This window comes from Nannospalax galili, unplaced genomic scaffold (genome assembly GCF_000622305.1).
Source record: "Nannospalax galili isolate Female #2095 unplaced genomic scaffold, S.galili_v1.0 scaffold146, whole genome shotgun sequence".
In the NCBI taxonomy this organism is placed as follows: domain Eukaryota; kingdom Metazoa; phylum Chordata; class Mammalia; order Rodentia; family Spalacidae; genus Nannospalax; species Nannospalax galili.
Genome location: NW_008357929.1, coordinates 9,779,393 through 9,791,400, shown reverse-complemented (window position 1 = coordinate 9,791,400; position 12,008 = coordinate 9,779,393). Strand labels below are relative to the sequence as shown.

At 46.4% G+C, this 12,008-nt stretch overlaps 1 protein-coding gene across 1 annotated transcript; it reads left to right on the top strand.

Moving 5' to 3' along the window:
* The first annotated feature begins 6 nt into the window (after window positions 1–6).
* Inca1 (inhibitor of CDK, cyclin A1 interacting protein 1) lies at window positions 7–11,985 on the top strand. The gene is made up of 7 exons (XM_008855939.3): window positions 7–858; window positions 3,492–3,576; window positions 8,117–8,230; window positions 8,435–8,474; window positions 8,737–8,930; window positions 10,902–11,070; window positions 11,456–11,985. The coding sequence occupies exons 1-7, from the start codon at window positions 843–845 to the stop codon at window positions 11,585–11,587; spliced, it is 750 nt and encodes a 249-aa protein (XP_008854161.2). The 5' UTR covers window positions 7–842; the 3' UTR covers window positions 11,588–11,985.
* The last annotated feature ends 23 nt before the right edge of the window (window positions 11,986–12,008 follow it).

The following is a 12,008-nucleotide window of genomic DNA, read 5'->3' as shown; positions in this document are numbered from 1 at the left end:
AGAGCGAGGGGCGGGGGCCGGGCGGGCGCGCGCGCGCGAACGGGAGGGCGCGCGCTGCCCGGGAAAGGAGTCAGGCCACCTGGGCCACTCTGTTAAAGGGGCAGTGCGCTCAGACAGTAGGGCCACGGGGCCCGGACCTGGGGACTGAGCTGCGGGCACGGACACCGAAGGGCGAGCCAGACAGCGGAACGTGGAACAGTCAGCGTGCCGGAAGAGCCAGGAAAAGGGGACGAACCCCGGAGGGGACTTAGTCTGGACGCGCGCACGTCGCCGCCGTCAGAAGCCTGCTTCGGGGGCGGGGCTTCCATCGGGACACGACCCCCCAGGAGGCGTTCCTCACAGGCCCCGCCCCTCGGGCGAGCGTCCGGCCTGCAGCTCTGGCGCGCCGGCGCGGGTCACCCCGAGCTACACCTTCTTGCCGGCGAGGTTCCTGAATTGGCCGCGCAGTAGCCTCAGGTGATGGGGCCGAACGCGGCGGCGCCGGAGCACCACTCGGACACCCAACTAGCCCTCAAGTTCGGCTTCGCGACCACCACCTCCGATCCACACAGCCCCCTCAGGCTTGGGTGTCACCCGAGGCCGCAGCTGCCTTAGGCCCAGAGACCTGCACACCCTGCCCAACCCAGGACCGCTACTGCACCGCCTGGGGCACTCCCCAGACCTCGTTACAGCCCCTCTCCGGCCTGCCTATCCTCAGACTTTGGCTAGAAGGCCCCAATCCACCTGCCAAGGGCCCTGTAGGCCTCAGGCTCAAGTCACAGCCGCAGACCTGGGCCTTCCCTCCGGACGAGGCTATGCCACCAGGAAGCTCTTGAGCCAGGGTTTGCCCCCTTCGGGTGACCATGCAACCTCTTCCGTGTGGGTTGCTGCCAAGGCCTTGGCTATCCCTAGGTCAAGGCTATCCCTGTTGATCCTACCAGACTGCTTTAGACCCATCCTGCCTCCTAGGCCCAGTGTGCCCACTTAGGCCCATCTATCTGAGGGCTGCATGCCCCTCAGCTCCAAATTGCTCCTGAGTTCTGCTGAACCTGTTCTACTTCAACATATCCGGTTTAGACCTCTACCCTTCCAGCCCAACTCAATCCCCATCTGCCATCTTAAGAAACACCTCCCCTCCCCCCTCTAGCCTCAGCCTTTACCTAGTTACCTTTGGTTTTGTTTGTGACAGGGTCTCTCTTTGTAGCCCAGGCTGGCCTCAAGCTCTCAATCTTCAGTCATTTCCTGAATGCTGGGATTCCAGGATTGCAAAATTATGCCCAGTTTACCTTTGATACTTTTTCTCTTTTAACTAACACTTAGCTTTTTCTGTTCTTTGTGCAGGCCTGCAGGCACTCTTAACTGGAATTTTATTGCTTATGGTTCCCAGAGCCATGTGTATGCAGGCAAGCTGCTGTACTACTGAGCTACATCTCTAGTCTGTACTTAGGTTTTTGTTTTAGACAAGGTCTTGCTATTGTAACCCAAGCTGGACTCACACTTAGGATCCTCCTGCATGAACCTCCTGAGTCCTTGGGATTAGAAGCCTGTGCCACACACCTGGATTTTATCTAATATTGTTTTATTTATTGAAATTTATTTTCTAGTAATTTTTTTTTTTTTTTTTTTTAATCTATTTTTTTTTCTGGCCAGGTAAGGTTGCACATACCTTTAATCTTAGCACTCCGGAGGCAGAAGTAGGAGGATCTCTCTGAGGTCAAGGCCAGCCTGGTCTACATAGTGAGTTCTAGGCCAGCTGGGGCTATAGGGAGACCCTGTCTCAAAAAGACCAAAAAAAAAAAAAATCTTTTTAGGATTCTTTAACATTTTAAAAATTTTTATTTTGTGTATGTGTGTGTGTGTATGTGTGGAGGTCAAAGGGCACCATGAGTTGATACTCTCCACTGTGGGTTCCAGGTATAGAGCTCAGACAGGTTTGGGTGGCAAGTACTGTCACCCATTAAATCATCTCCCTGGCCTGTATCTAGTGTTCTTTTGTTGTTGTTTTGTTTTTCAAAATAGGGTCTATTTAGCCCTGGCTTGCCTGAAACTTCAGCTCTGTGTAGACCATGCTGTTCTGGAACTCAGAGATCTGCCTACCTCTGCCTCCCCAGTGCTGGGATTAAAGGTGTGTGCCACCACTCCCAGCTTGTCTCTAGTATTCTTAACCAGTTTCCTACCTGCTTCAACTAGCTCTGAAGTCATCTTTGTTCCTAATACTGTTCTGTGCAACTTTTTTTGTTTTAAGCCAAGTTGGAGTTTACTAAGAAAAAGTTCCAACATAGGCATTAATGGAAAAAGAGAAGTGGCAGGAGAGGTGAGTCAGTGGTTGGTTAAGAACACTTATTGCTGGGCATGGTGGTGCATGCCTTTAATCCCAGCACTCGGGAGGCAGAGGCAGGCAGAGTTCTGTGAGTTCAAGGCCAGCCTGGTCTACATAGTGAGTTCCAGGACAGCTGGGGCTACAAGGAGACCCTGTCTCAAAAAGACAAAACCAAAAAAACAAAAAAAAAACACTTGCTGATCTGGTAGAGGACCCAGGTTCAGTTCCCAGAATCCACATGGTGGCTCACAACCACTTAAAACTCCAGTTCCAGGCAATCTGACATCCTCTTCTGACCGCCACAGACTTCTGCACACAGTTGGTGCACATAAACTCATGCATGTTCACCACCTACACATAATAAATAAATAACTCATTTAAAGAGATAGAGAACAGTTTAGGAGGGGGATACTATGCACCCAAACATGGGTACAGGCTTCTCAAGAGAGTTGCTCTGCAACTGACTTCTCTGTTCACTTTACCTGCAGGCATTCTTAGTCACCCCTACTTTGCTGTCATTCTGTCAACAGTCTCACTAACCATTCATACCAAGCTTATTTACCAGCCCTCAGTTCTTCTCTTCTCTGTCCCCATGCACCAGTTCTATTCCAACTATTGCCCAACTGCCTCTGCCTCATCCAATCTCCACCTGTCGTGTGTTCTGTTTCATCATTCCAAGTCAAGTCACTTAACTGGAATCTGTACATGTCATTTACTCTACTTTTAGCTTCTGAAAATTGATTTTCTCCTTTACGTTTTATTTATTTTTAATTTAATTCATTTATTTATTGTTTTATGTGTATGCATGTATTGCCTGCAAGTAGGTAAATGCACCCATGTTGTGCAATGCCCGCAGAGGACAAAAGAGGCTGTCAGATCCCCTGGGACTGGAGTTAGGGACAGTTGTTAGCTGCCATGTGGGTGCTGGGATTCGAACCCGGGTCTTCTGTGAGAACAACCACTGTTCCTAACCGCTGAGCCATCTCTCCAGCCCCCTCCTTTACCTGTTATATCATCCACCTGTGCTGTGCTTATTGTCTTCAACTTTATGTTAATAGTGCAGCATTATTCACTCTTACTGTCGCTAAGCTCTCTTTTTCAGGATGTGCAGTCTCTTTCCAATCTCTAGATCTGCTGTGGTTTCATTACTACATTACATGAGTGAATGATTCATTATCCATTATCCTCCCAGCACCAAGGAGATTCCATCCAGCTACTCAGCCAAGTCCAGTCATGCAGGTACAGGAGGATGGAGACAACTTCCTCCCTTTTGCCAAGTGAGTCCTCCCTACTAGGTGGGAAGGATAGGGATGGGATGGAGGGAAGATTGCATGCCTGGATTCTTCTCTGTAAGGATTAAGAAAGAACAGAAATCTCAGTGCCTAGGATTGGGATTGATGATTCATTAATTTATCCAACAAAAAAAATTTTTTTGAGAGGGGCTCACTACATAGCCCTGACTGTCCTGGAACTTGCTATATAGACCAGGATGGCCTCAAACTCACAGAGATCTGCCTGCCTCTGCCTCCAGAGTGCTGGGATTAAAAACATGGGCCACTATGCCTGGCCAACAAAATAATAATAATAATAATAATAATAATAATAATAACAATAACAATAATAATTTAAATCGCCCACAGAGTCCAGAAGAGGATGTAGGATCCCCTAGATCCTACGGGGAATTGTGAACTGCCTGATTAGGTGTTAGGAACTGAACTCAAGTCCTCTATGAGAACAATACATAATCTTAATCATTACACCATCTCTCTAGGCCCAACAAATAGTTTTTGAACACCAATATTCTAAGCATTATATTAAGTAGTGAATATTCAACAACTAATAAGAAAGGGGTCCTGCTCTCATAGAGCTAGTGATAGAACAGATATACACAAATGAGTAATCAGGCTGGACGTGGTGCCACATGCCTTTAATCCCAGCACTCTGGAAGAGGCAGGTGGATCTCTATGAGTTCAAGGCCAGCCTTGTCTACATAGTGAGTTCCAGGACAGCTGGGGCTACAGGGAGACGCTGTCCCCAAAAGACCAAAATAAATAAATAAATAATCATTTCAGCTAATTCTTGGGAGATACATGGTTATTGTCATTGTAGCAAACTATTGTGTAGAAGTGAATTTGAAATGAGATCTGGAAAATGAGAGGTTGCTAGTCTAGAAAAGAGTGGGAATGGTGAGGGCAAGAAGGAAACAAACTTATATGTTCTAGGAACAGGAATCAGGCCAGTGTAACTGAAACTTGGTGACTGAGGAAAAAATAAAAAATAAAGTCAGAGAGTTAAGTGGAAGCCAGATCATAGGAAACCTTATAGACCATGCATAAAATTTTGGATTTTTATTGTAAAAACTGGAAATCAGTTGAAAGTGGTTTTCTTTGTTGTATTTTTACCTTTTTTGAGACAGGGTCTCCAAGTAGCCCCAGCTTGCATGGAACATGCTATGTAGATCAGGTTAGGCTCCATCTTACAGAGATCTGCCAAGGTGTGTGTTACCATGCCCTGGCCAGTAGAAAGTTTTAAGGAAGGAAGTGAGATAAGCACATTTTTTCCCCTTAGCCTTTTTTATTATAGAAAATTTCAAATAAATATAATAGAGGCTGAGTGTGGTGGCACACCACTTTAATCCCAGCACTCAGGAGGCAGAGGCAGATGGATCTCTGTGAGTACAAGGCCAGCCTGGTTTACATAGTGAGTTCCAGGCCAGCTGGGGCTATAGGAAGACCCTTTCTCAAAAAGTTCAAAATAAGCCGGGCATGGTGGCGCATGCCTTTAATCCAAGCACTCGGGAGGCAGAGACAGGCGGATCTCTGTGAGTTCAAGGCCATCCTGGTCTACATAGTTTCAGGACAGCTGGGGCTACAGAGAGACCCTGCCTCAAAAAGACCAAAAAAAAAAGATCAAAATAAATAAATAAATATAGTAGAGAAAATAGTATTATGAACTGATGTACCCTTTCCGTCAGATTCAATAAATTTCATTATATGGATAATCTTTTCTCCCATCCATCTCTACTTCCCAATTTTTAAAAAATATTTTATTTATTATTTTTATTTTATGTGTATGCATGTATTGCCTGCATGTAGGTAAGTGCACCCGTGTCGTGCAATGCCAGTGGAGGACAGAAGAGACTGTCAGATCCCCTGGAACTGGAGTTACGGACTGTTGTTAGCTGCCATGTGGGTGCTGGGATTCGACCCCAGGTCTTCTGCAAGAACAATCAGTGTTCTTAAGCTCTGAGCCATCTCTCCAGCCCCATTGTTTGTTTGATTTTCTGAGACAGGGCTAGCCTCACACTCACTATGTAGCCAAGGATAACTTTGAACTCCAATCCTCCTGTCTCCATCTCCCAAGTGCTGAGACTACAAGCATGTACCACAATGTCCAGTGTCCCCAATCATTTTGAAATATACCTCAAACCTTAATATCATTTCATATGCCATTCTATTTTGCCTTTTCAAAATACTTTATTTTTTTGGTCTTTTTGAAGCAGGGTCTCCCTGTAGCCCCAGCTGTCCTGGAACTCACTATGTAGACCAGGCTGGCCTTGAACTCACAGAGATCCGCCTGCCTCTGCCTCCCAAGTGCTGGGACTACAGGTGTGCACCACCACACCTGGCTTTATTTTTTTTTAATTTTATGTGTATGTGTGTATTGGCTGCATGTAGTTAAGTGCATCCATGTCGTACAGTGCCCTCACAGGTCAGAAGAGGCTATTGGATCCCCTGGGACTGGAGTTACAGATAGTTGTTAGCTACCATGTGGGTGCTGGGATTCAAACCCAGATCTTCTGCAAGAACAACCGGTGTTCTTAACCACTGAGCCATCTCTCCAGCCCCGATTTTATTTTTAATCATGTATATATGTGTGTGTGTGCCTGTGTGTGGGTTTGTGCACATCAGTGCAGTGCCTGCAAAGGCCAGAAGAGGGTGTTGTGTCTCTTAGAGCTGGAGTTACAAGTGGTTGTGAGCTACCTCATGTGGCTGCTGGAAACCAAACTCTGGTTCCGCGCAGGAGCAGATGTGCTCTTAACCGCTGAGCCAATATGATACCATTTTAAAAGATTGCTCTTTCAGGGCATGAGGATGCATGTTTTTAATCTCAACACTCAGAAGACAGAAGCAGAGGTAGAGGCAGGTAGGTCTCTGTGAGTTTGAGGCCAGCCAGGTTTATATACATATCAAGTTCCAGGTCAGCCAGGGTCATATAATCAGACCCTGTCTCAAAAAAAGAAAAAATTACATTCACTACTCTGTGCTGAAGCATCTAGGGAAGGGGAATAAGAATAAAAGCAGGGAGCTGGGCATGGTGGCTCATGCCTTTAATTCCACTACTCAGGAGGCAAAGACAGGTGGATCTCTATGAGTTCAAGGCTAGCCTAGTCTACATAGCAAGTTCCATGGTAGCCAGTGCTACATGGTGAGACCATGTCTTCAAAAAAGGAGGGAGGGAGGGAGGGAGGGAAAGAATAAAAGCAGGAAGAAGAGGAGGAGACCAGGAGACCATTAGTCCAGGAAAGAGAAGATGATACATAATCTGGAATGTGGTGATGAAAATGGAGAGCAGTGGTCCAATTTGGATATTTTTCAGATGAACTCACAGGATTTGGTAGTGCATTAGATATGGGAAATGAGGGGAAATGAGGCATACCAGGGGTTTGTCTATAGCAACTGGGCATATGAGGTAGACTTCATTAAGATAAGAAGATCAAGGAGATGTTGAATGGAGCCCAAGAAGGATCCAGGGCTGGAAATGCAGTTTTTGGAGTAATAGCACACTGGAGGTATTGAAAGTCATGAAACTGAATGATACCCACCTAAAGACAGAGGTAGAGAAGGAAAAGGACCCCTGATACTTCACTTCTTCAGGATAAGGAGTTTGGGCTGGGCATGGTAGCACATGTCTTTAATTTCAATACTCAGGATGCAGAGGCAGGTAGATCTCTTAGAGTTCAAGTCCAGCCTGGTCTATGTAGTGAGTACCAGGCCAGCCAGAGCTACATAGACAGACATTGTCTCAAAAGGAGGGAGGGAGGGAGGAAGGAAGGAAGGAAGGAAGGAAGGAAGGAAGGAAGGAAGGAAGGAAAAAAGGGAAGGGAGGGAGACCAGGAGGTTAGGCATCATTCAGTCTGGGGGTGTTGGAAGTAGTTAGCACTGTTCTCAAGCAGCTCTGTATACCCCTCCTACTTATAAGGGTAATCCTTCTGAGATACATAAAACAAAGTAGGGGTAAACATAGCTTCTCTTCTGGATCCCTTGCATTGACTTAAGGGAATCTTGTCCATCAAATCACGTGAATAAGCTAGGCCTTCCTCTTTAGTAACTCTGCTTGCTAAATATTATGTTCTTTGGTTATACAGTATAGAAGCTGAGATTCAGTGAGATCTGAGGATCCAATCATAGTCCTTATCAACTCTCACCACAGATCCAGTCTCTACTCAAGTCAGAGATAATCATCTCTTCTAAAATGGACAGAGGACTGAGGATGTAGCTTAGTTGGATGTAGCTTAGATGGTACAGGATTTGCTTAGCATTTAGGAAGCTCTGGGTTCTCCACCACTACATAAAAACCTGAGTGCTGTAATCTCAGCACTCAGGTGATGGAGGCAGGAGGATCAGAAGTTCAAGGTCTGAGGTCAGCCCAGGAAACGCTGTCTTAAACACCGAAACAAATGTGGATAGAAAAGGCATGGCCTGAAAGAATGTGTACAGCTATATGGTCCCATGGAAAGAACAACCCCTGAATCTAGTCAGTGAGTAGATGCTGTAGGGGAAGATCCAGTCACACACCTATTTGTCCTCACTTCAGGTGTTCCAGAGTGGTCAGCCGTTCTTCACTCTGCAGCCTGTCTTCCCAGAGCCACAGACAAAAGCCTCTGCCTTATGGAGATGTCTTCTGGGAGAATCTTAGCCAGAGGTCTAGGTGAGTAGAATACACTAGTGATGGGAAGATGAAGCTATACTGTTTAAGTACCATATATCCTTACAGCAATAAGCCCTAGTCTGGAGGTCATTTTCTACTGGCTGATGGACATTGCAGCTCCAACGGGTGGATGGGAGTGTTTGTCAAAGAAACAATATTTATTAGGGTGTCCCTTTTGACTCCAGCTTCCATTTTTCTTTTCAGCCCCAACTGGATAGAAGAACAATACATTCTACCAACAGTGGTATGTCTAAGCCTGCCCCTCAATCTTATCTGTTAAAATTGTACCCACTGCTGCTCTCCTGTCCATAGCTGTCCTTATTACCTTTTCCTCTGGAATTTCTAGTACACTGACCAGTCCCTCTTTTTATTGTAAATCAAGCATCATGTTTTCCAGATCATACCTGGGCTTCCCAAAGCCCCCTGACTCTCTAGCTCAGTCCTAGCTCCCCTGAAACTAAGAGTTATCTATCCACTTAGCAGCTTTTCCTTGTTCTCTGGCACAGAGGGCCCCTGGTTGCTCGCAGCCTGGCTTGCACCCTCTTGAAGGGCTCCCACCCCCTGAGAAGCTTTGGAGAAGAAAGAAAAGGAATCTGCATTTGGAGAGAATGCAGCAGGGACATGGGAGCATCCCAGCCCGAGTTAGGGCTGTTACATATCACCTGGAAGACCTGAGAAGGCGCCAGAGAGCCATCAATGAGTAAGGAGGCATGGTATCTGGCCCCTGGGAGCCAAGCAGGGTTTGGGGGCAGGATAGTTTGAACAAAGAAAAGGTGAGAGCTTTGAGAAAATTGATTGGTACAAAGGAACCATGGGTATGGTGTGACTTAAATGTAATTTCTTTTTTCTAGATGTATTTATTTTTGTGTATTGCATGTTTGCCTACATGTTGTATGTGCATCACATGTGCCTGGTACTTGCAGAGACCCGAGGCAGCATTGGATTCCCTGGAGCTGGAGTTACAGGAGGTTGAGCTGCCATGTGGATGCTGGGAACTAAACCTGGGTCCTCTGCAAGATCAGCAGTTGCTCTTAACCACTGAGCCACCTCTCCACCCCCATAATTTCTTTAAAAAATATTTTTCTTACATTTATTTATTTGTGTGCATGTGCACATGTGCCATAGTTGCATGTGGAAATCAAAGGATACTTTGCAGTATTGATTCTCTGCTTCTACCATGTAGGTCCTGACAGAAGAGCATCAGGCTTAGTGGCAAACACCTTTATCTGCTGAGTCATTTTGCTGGCCCTCAAACATGATTTCTATAATATGGAAAGAAGGAAAGAACTGCGAGGTGGTGGATAAGTCACATAAGCTGGAAGAAATGGAAAACAGATGATGAGAATAAGAAGGAACATCACCGGAGGCTGGAGAGCTGGCTCAATGGTTAAGAGCACTGGCTGCTCTTGCAGAGGACCTAGCACCCACAGGGCAGCAAACAATTGTCCCTAATTCCAGCTCCAGGAAATCTAATGACCTTTTTTGGCCTCTGTGGGCATTGCATGCACAGGTGTATTTACATACATGTAGGCAAACATTCATACACATAAAATAAAAAGAAATACATCTAAAAAAATAAAAATAAACATTTTTTAAAAAGAAAGAACATTGTGGGCTGGAATGATGGCTCAAGCAGTTAAGGGCACTGATTACTCTTGCAAAGAACCTGGGTTCAATTCCTAGCACCCATATGGTGGCTAACAATATCCATAACTTCTGTTCCAGGGAATTTTGACACCCTCTTCTGACCTCCATGGGCATGACAAGACACTGCAGGCAATACACTCACACACGTAAAAATAAAAACAATAAAAAAAATTTTAAAGAACATCATTGAACTAGGGGGAATTAGGGGTTATCTTTGGTTCCCTGGACTGAAAATTCTTAACTGTGGGGAGCAGAAAATTGGTCGGTGAGTTGAAGGTCAAATGGTAACATCACTGATTCTCAGTAAGAAGTACTTGGGTGGTGGTGCTGGAGGGATGGCTCAGTGGTTGAGGGCACTGGCTACTCTTCCAGAGGACCAGAGTTCAGTTCCCAGCACCTACATGGTGGCTGATAGCCAACTGTAACTCCAGTTCCAAGGGATCCCATGCCCTATTCTGGGCTCCTCAGGCATTATACACACAGGTGCACTTACATACACATAGGCAAAACAGTCATACACATAAAATCTTTAAAAAAATTTTTTTTTTATTTTTATGTGTATGAGTGTATTGCCTGCCTGTATGTGAGTGCACCCGTGTCACGCAATGCTGTGGAGGTCAGAAGAGGGCTTCAGATTCCCCTGGACCTGGAATTAAGGACGAGTTGTAGCCGTCATGTGGGTACTGGTAATCAAACCCGGGTCCTCTGCAAGAGCAGTCAGTGCTCTTAACCGCTGAGCTATCTCTCCAGCCCCATAAAATAAAACTCTTTAAAAAACAAAAAAGAGCCAGTGCTGTGGCACATGCCTTCAATCCCAGCACTTGGGAGGCAGAGGTAGGCAGATCTCTGTGAGTTCAAGGCTATCCTGGTCTCCATAGTGAAACCAGGACAGCTGGGACTACAGGATGACCCTGCCTCAAAGAGACTAAAAGAAAAAAAAAAAAATGTACTTGAGAAGGGTGAAGAATGGAGAGACAGGAAGCCTGGCTTCCAGGCATCTCTCTTAAGCCTAACATCTCCACAGACTGAAGAAGGCTCAGTGGGTTAGCTATGAGGCTGCATCTGAACTCCAAGTGCTTGAAGAGGAAGGCTGTGGATCCCCACCCCCCAGTACTACTGAATATCCCATCCTGGAAGAGGAAAGGAAAACCTATCAACAGGAAAACATCCATTTTGTTACCCCTGGGGCTCAGGTATGTATGGCTGGAGAGGAACTTGGTAGGGTGTTGGAAGTTTTCAATCTATGGTCTTGCATGGGGAGAGAGCAGATTCCAAAAGCCAAGTTGGACAGCTCAATTTAAGAACAAAAATAAAGCTGGGTGTGGCTCTCATGTCTTTAATCCTAGCACCTGGGAGGGAGAGGCAGGCAGATCTCTGTGAGTTCAAGGACCAGCTTGGTCTACATAGCGAGTTCCAGGCCAGCTGGGGCTACAGGGAGACCCTGTCTCAAAAAGACAAAAAAAGAACAAAAATAAAATAGTTAAGAACCGGAACTTGAGGGTGCCTAGGCTTGACAGTTAAGAAACATGGAGAGAGAACTGTTTTGCCGTACCCCTCCCCCATTTCTCTTGTCTACAGTTGCTTTGGTTTCCCTGGAGTCCCTTAGGCCAGGAAGGGGCCTATGCCTCCGGGCGGCTGAGCTCCTCAGCGCACAGCACTTTTACAGCCAGAAGGAACCCCATTTACAATCCCACGGGTGATGGAGTCTGAGCTGTAGTGGGAAATTCATGCCCAAGAGGCCCAAGTCCAGTTCCATCAGGAGACTCGCACCATTGCTGGAATCTAGGCGTTTGTTTTCCATTCATCCCACACCTTAGGAAGTCACAGCACCTTTGAGTTCCCATCCAACTGTACCCTCAAGAACTCCCCAAGCCGGGTTTTCCCCTAGGCCACAACCTGGCCCTGTGTTCTCCCCGTTCTGTTATTAAAGAGCAAGCAAGGACTTTCTTCCGTGCGAGGCGGTGATGAAGGGGCAAACGGGGAAGGAGGGCTCTTTTGACCCAAGAAGGCCTTCAAGAGCCAGTTGCAATGAAGTCGGGCTAGGTCCCTAAATTTAATGAGTCTCCCCTGAGGCCAGAAGAGTTGTGCCGTGATCCAGCATCCTCCTCTGGGTCCTAGGGCTCCGGCCCTG

Excerpts from the sequence above, each read along its gene's own strand:
- Inca1 (XM_008855939.3), top strand. Across the intron at positions 8,475-8,736 it reads AATACATTCTACCAACAGTG|AGGGCCCCTGGTTGCTCGCA; the intron begins GTATGTCTAAGC and ends TCTCTGGCACAG. Across the intron at positions 11,071-11,455 it reads TTGTTACCCCTGGGGCTCAG|TTGCTTTGGTTTCCCTGGAG; the intron begins GTATGTATGGCT and ends TCTTGTCTACAG.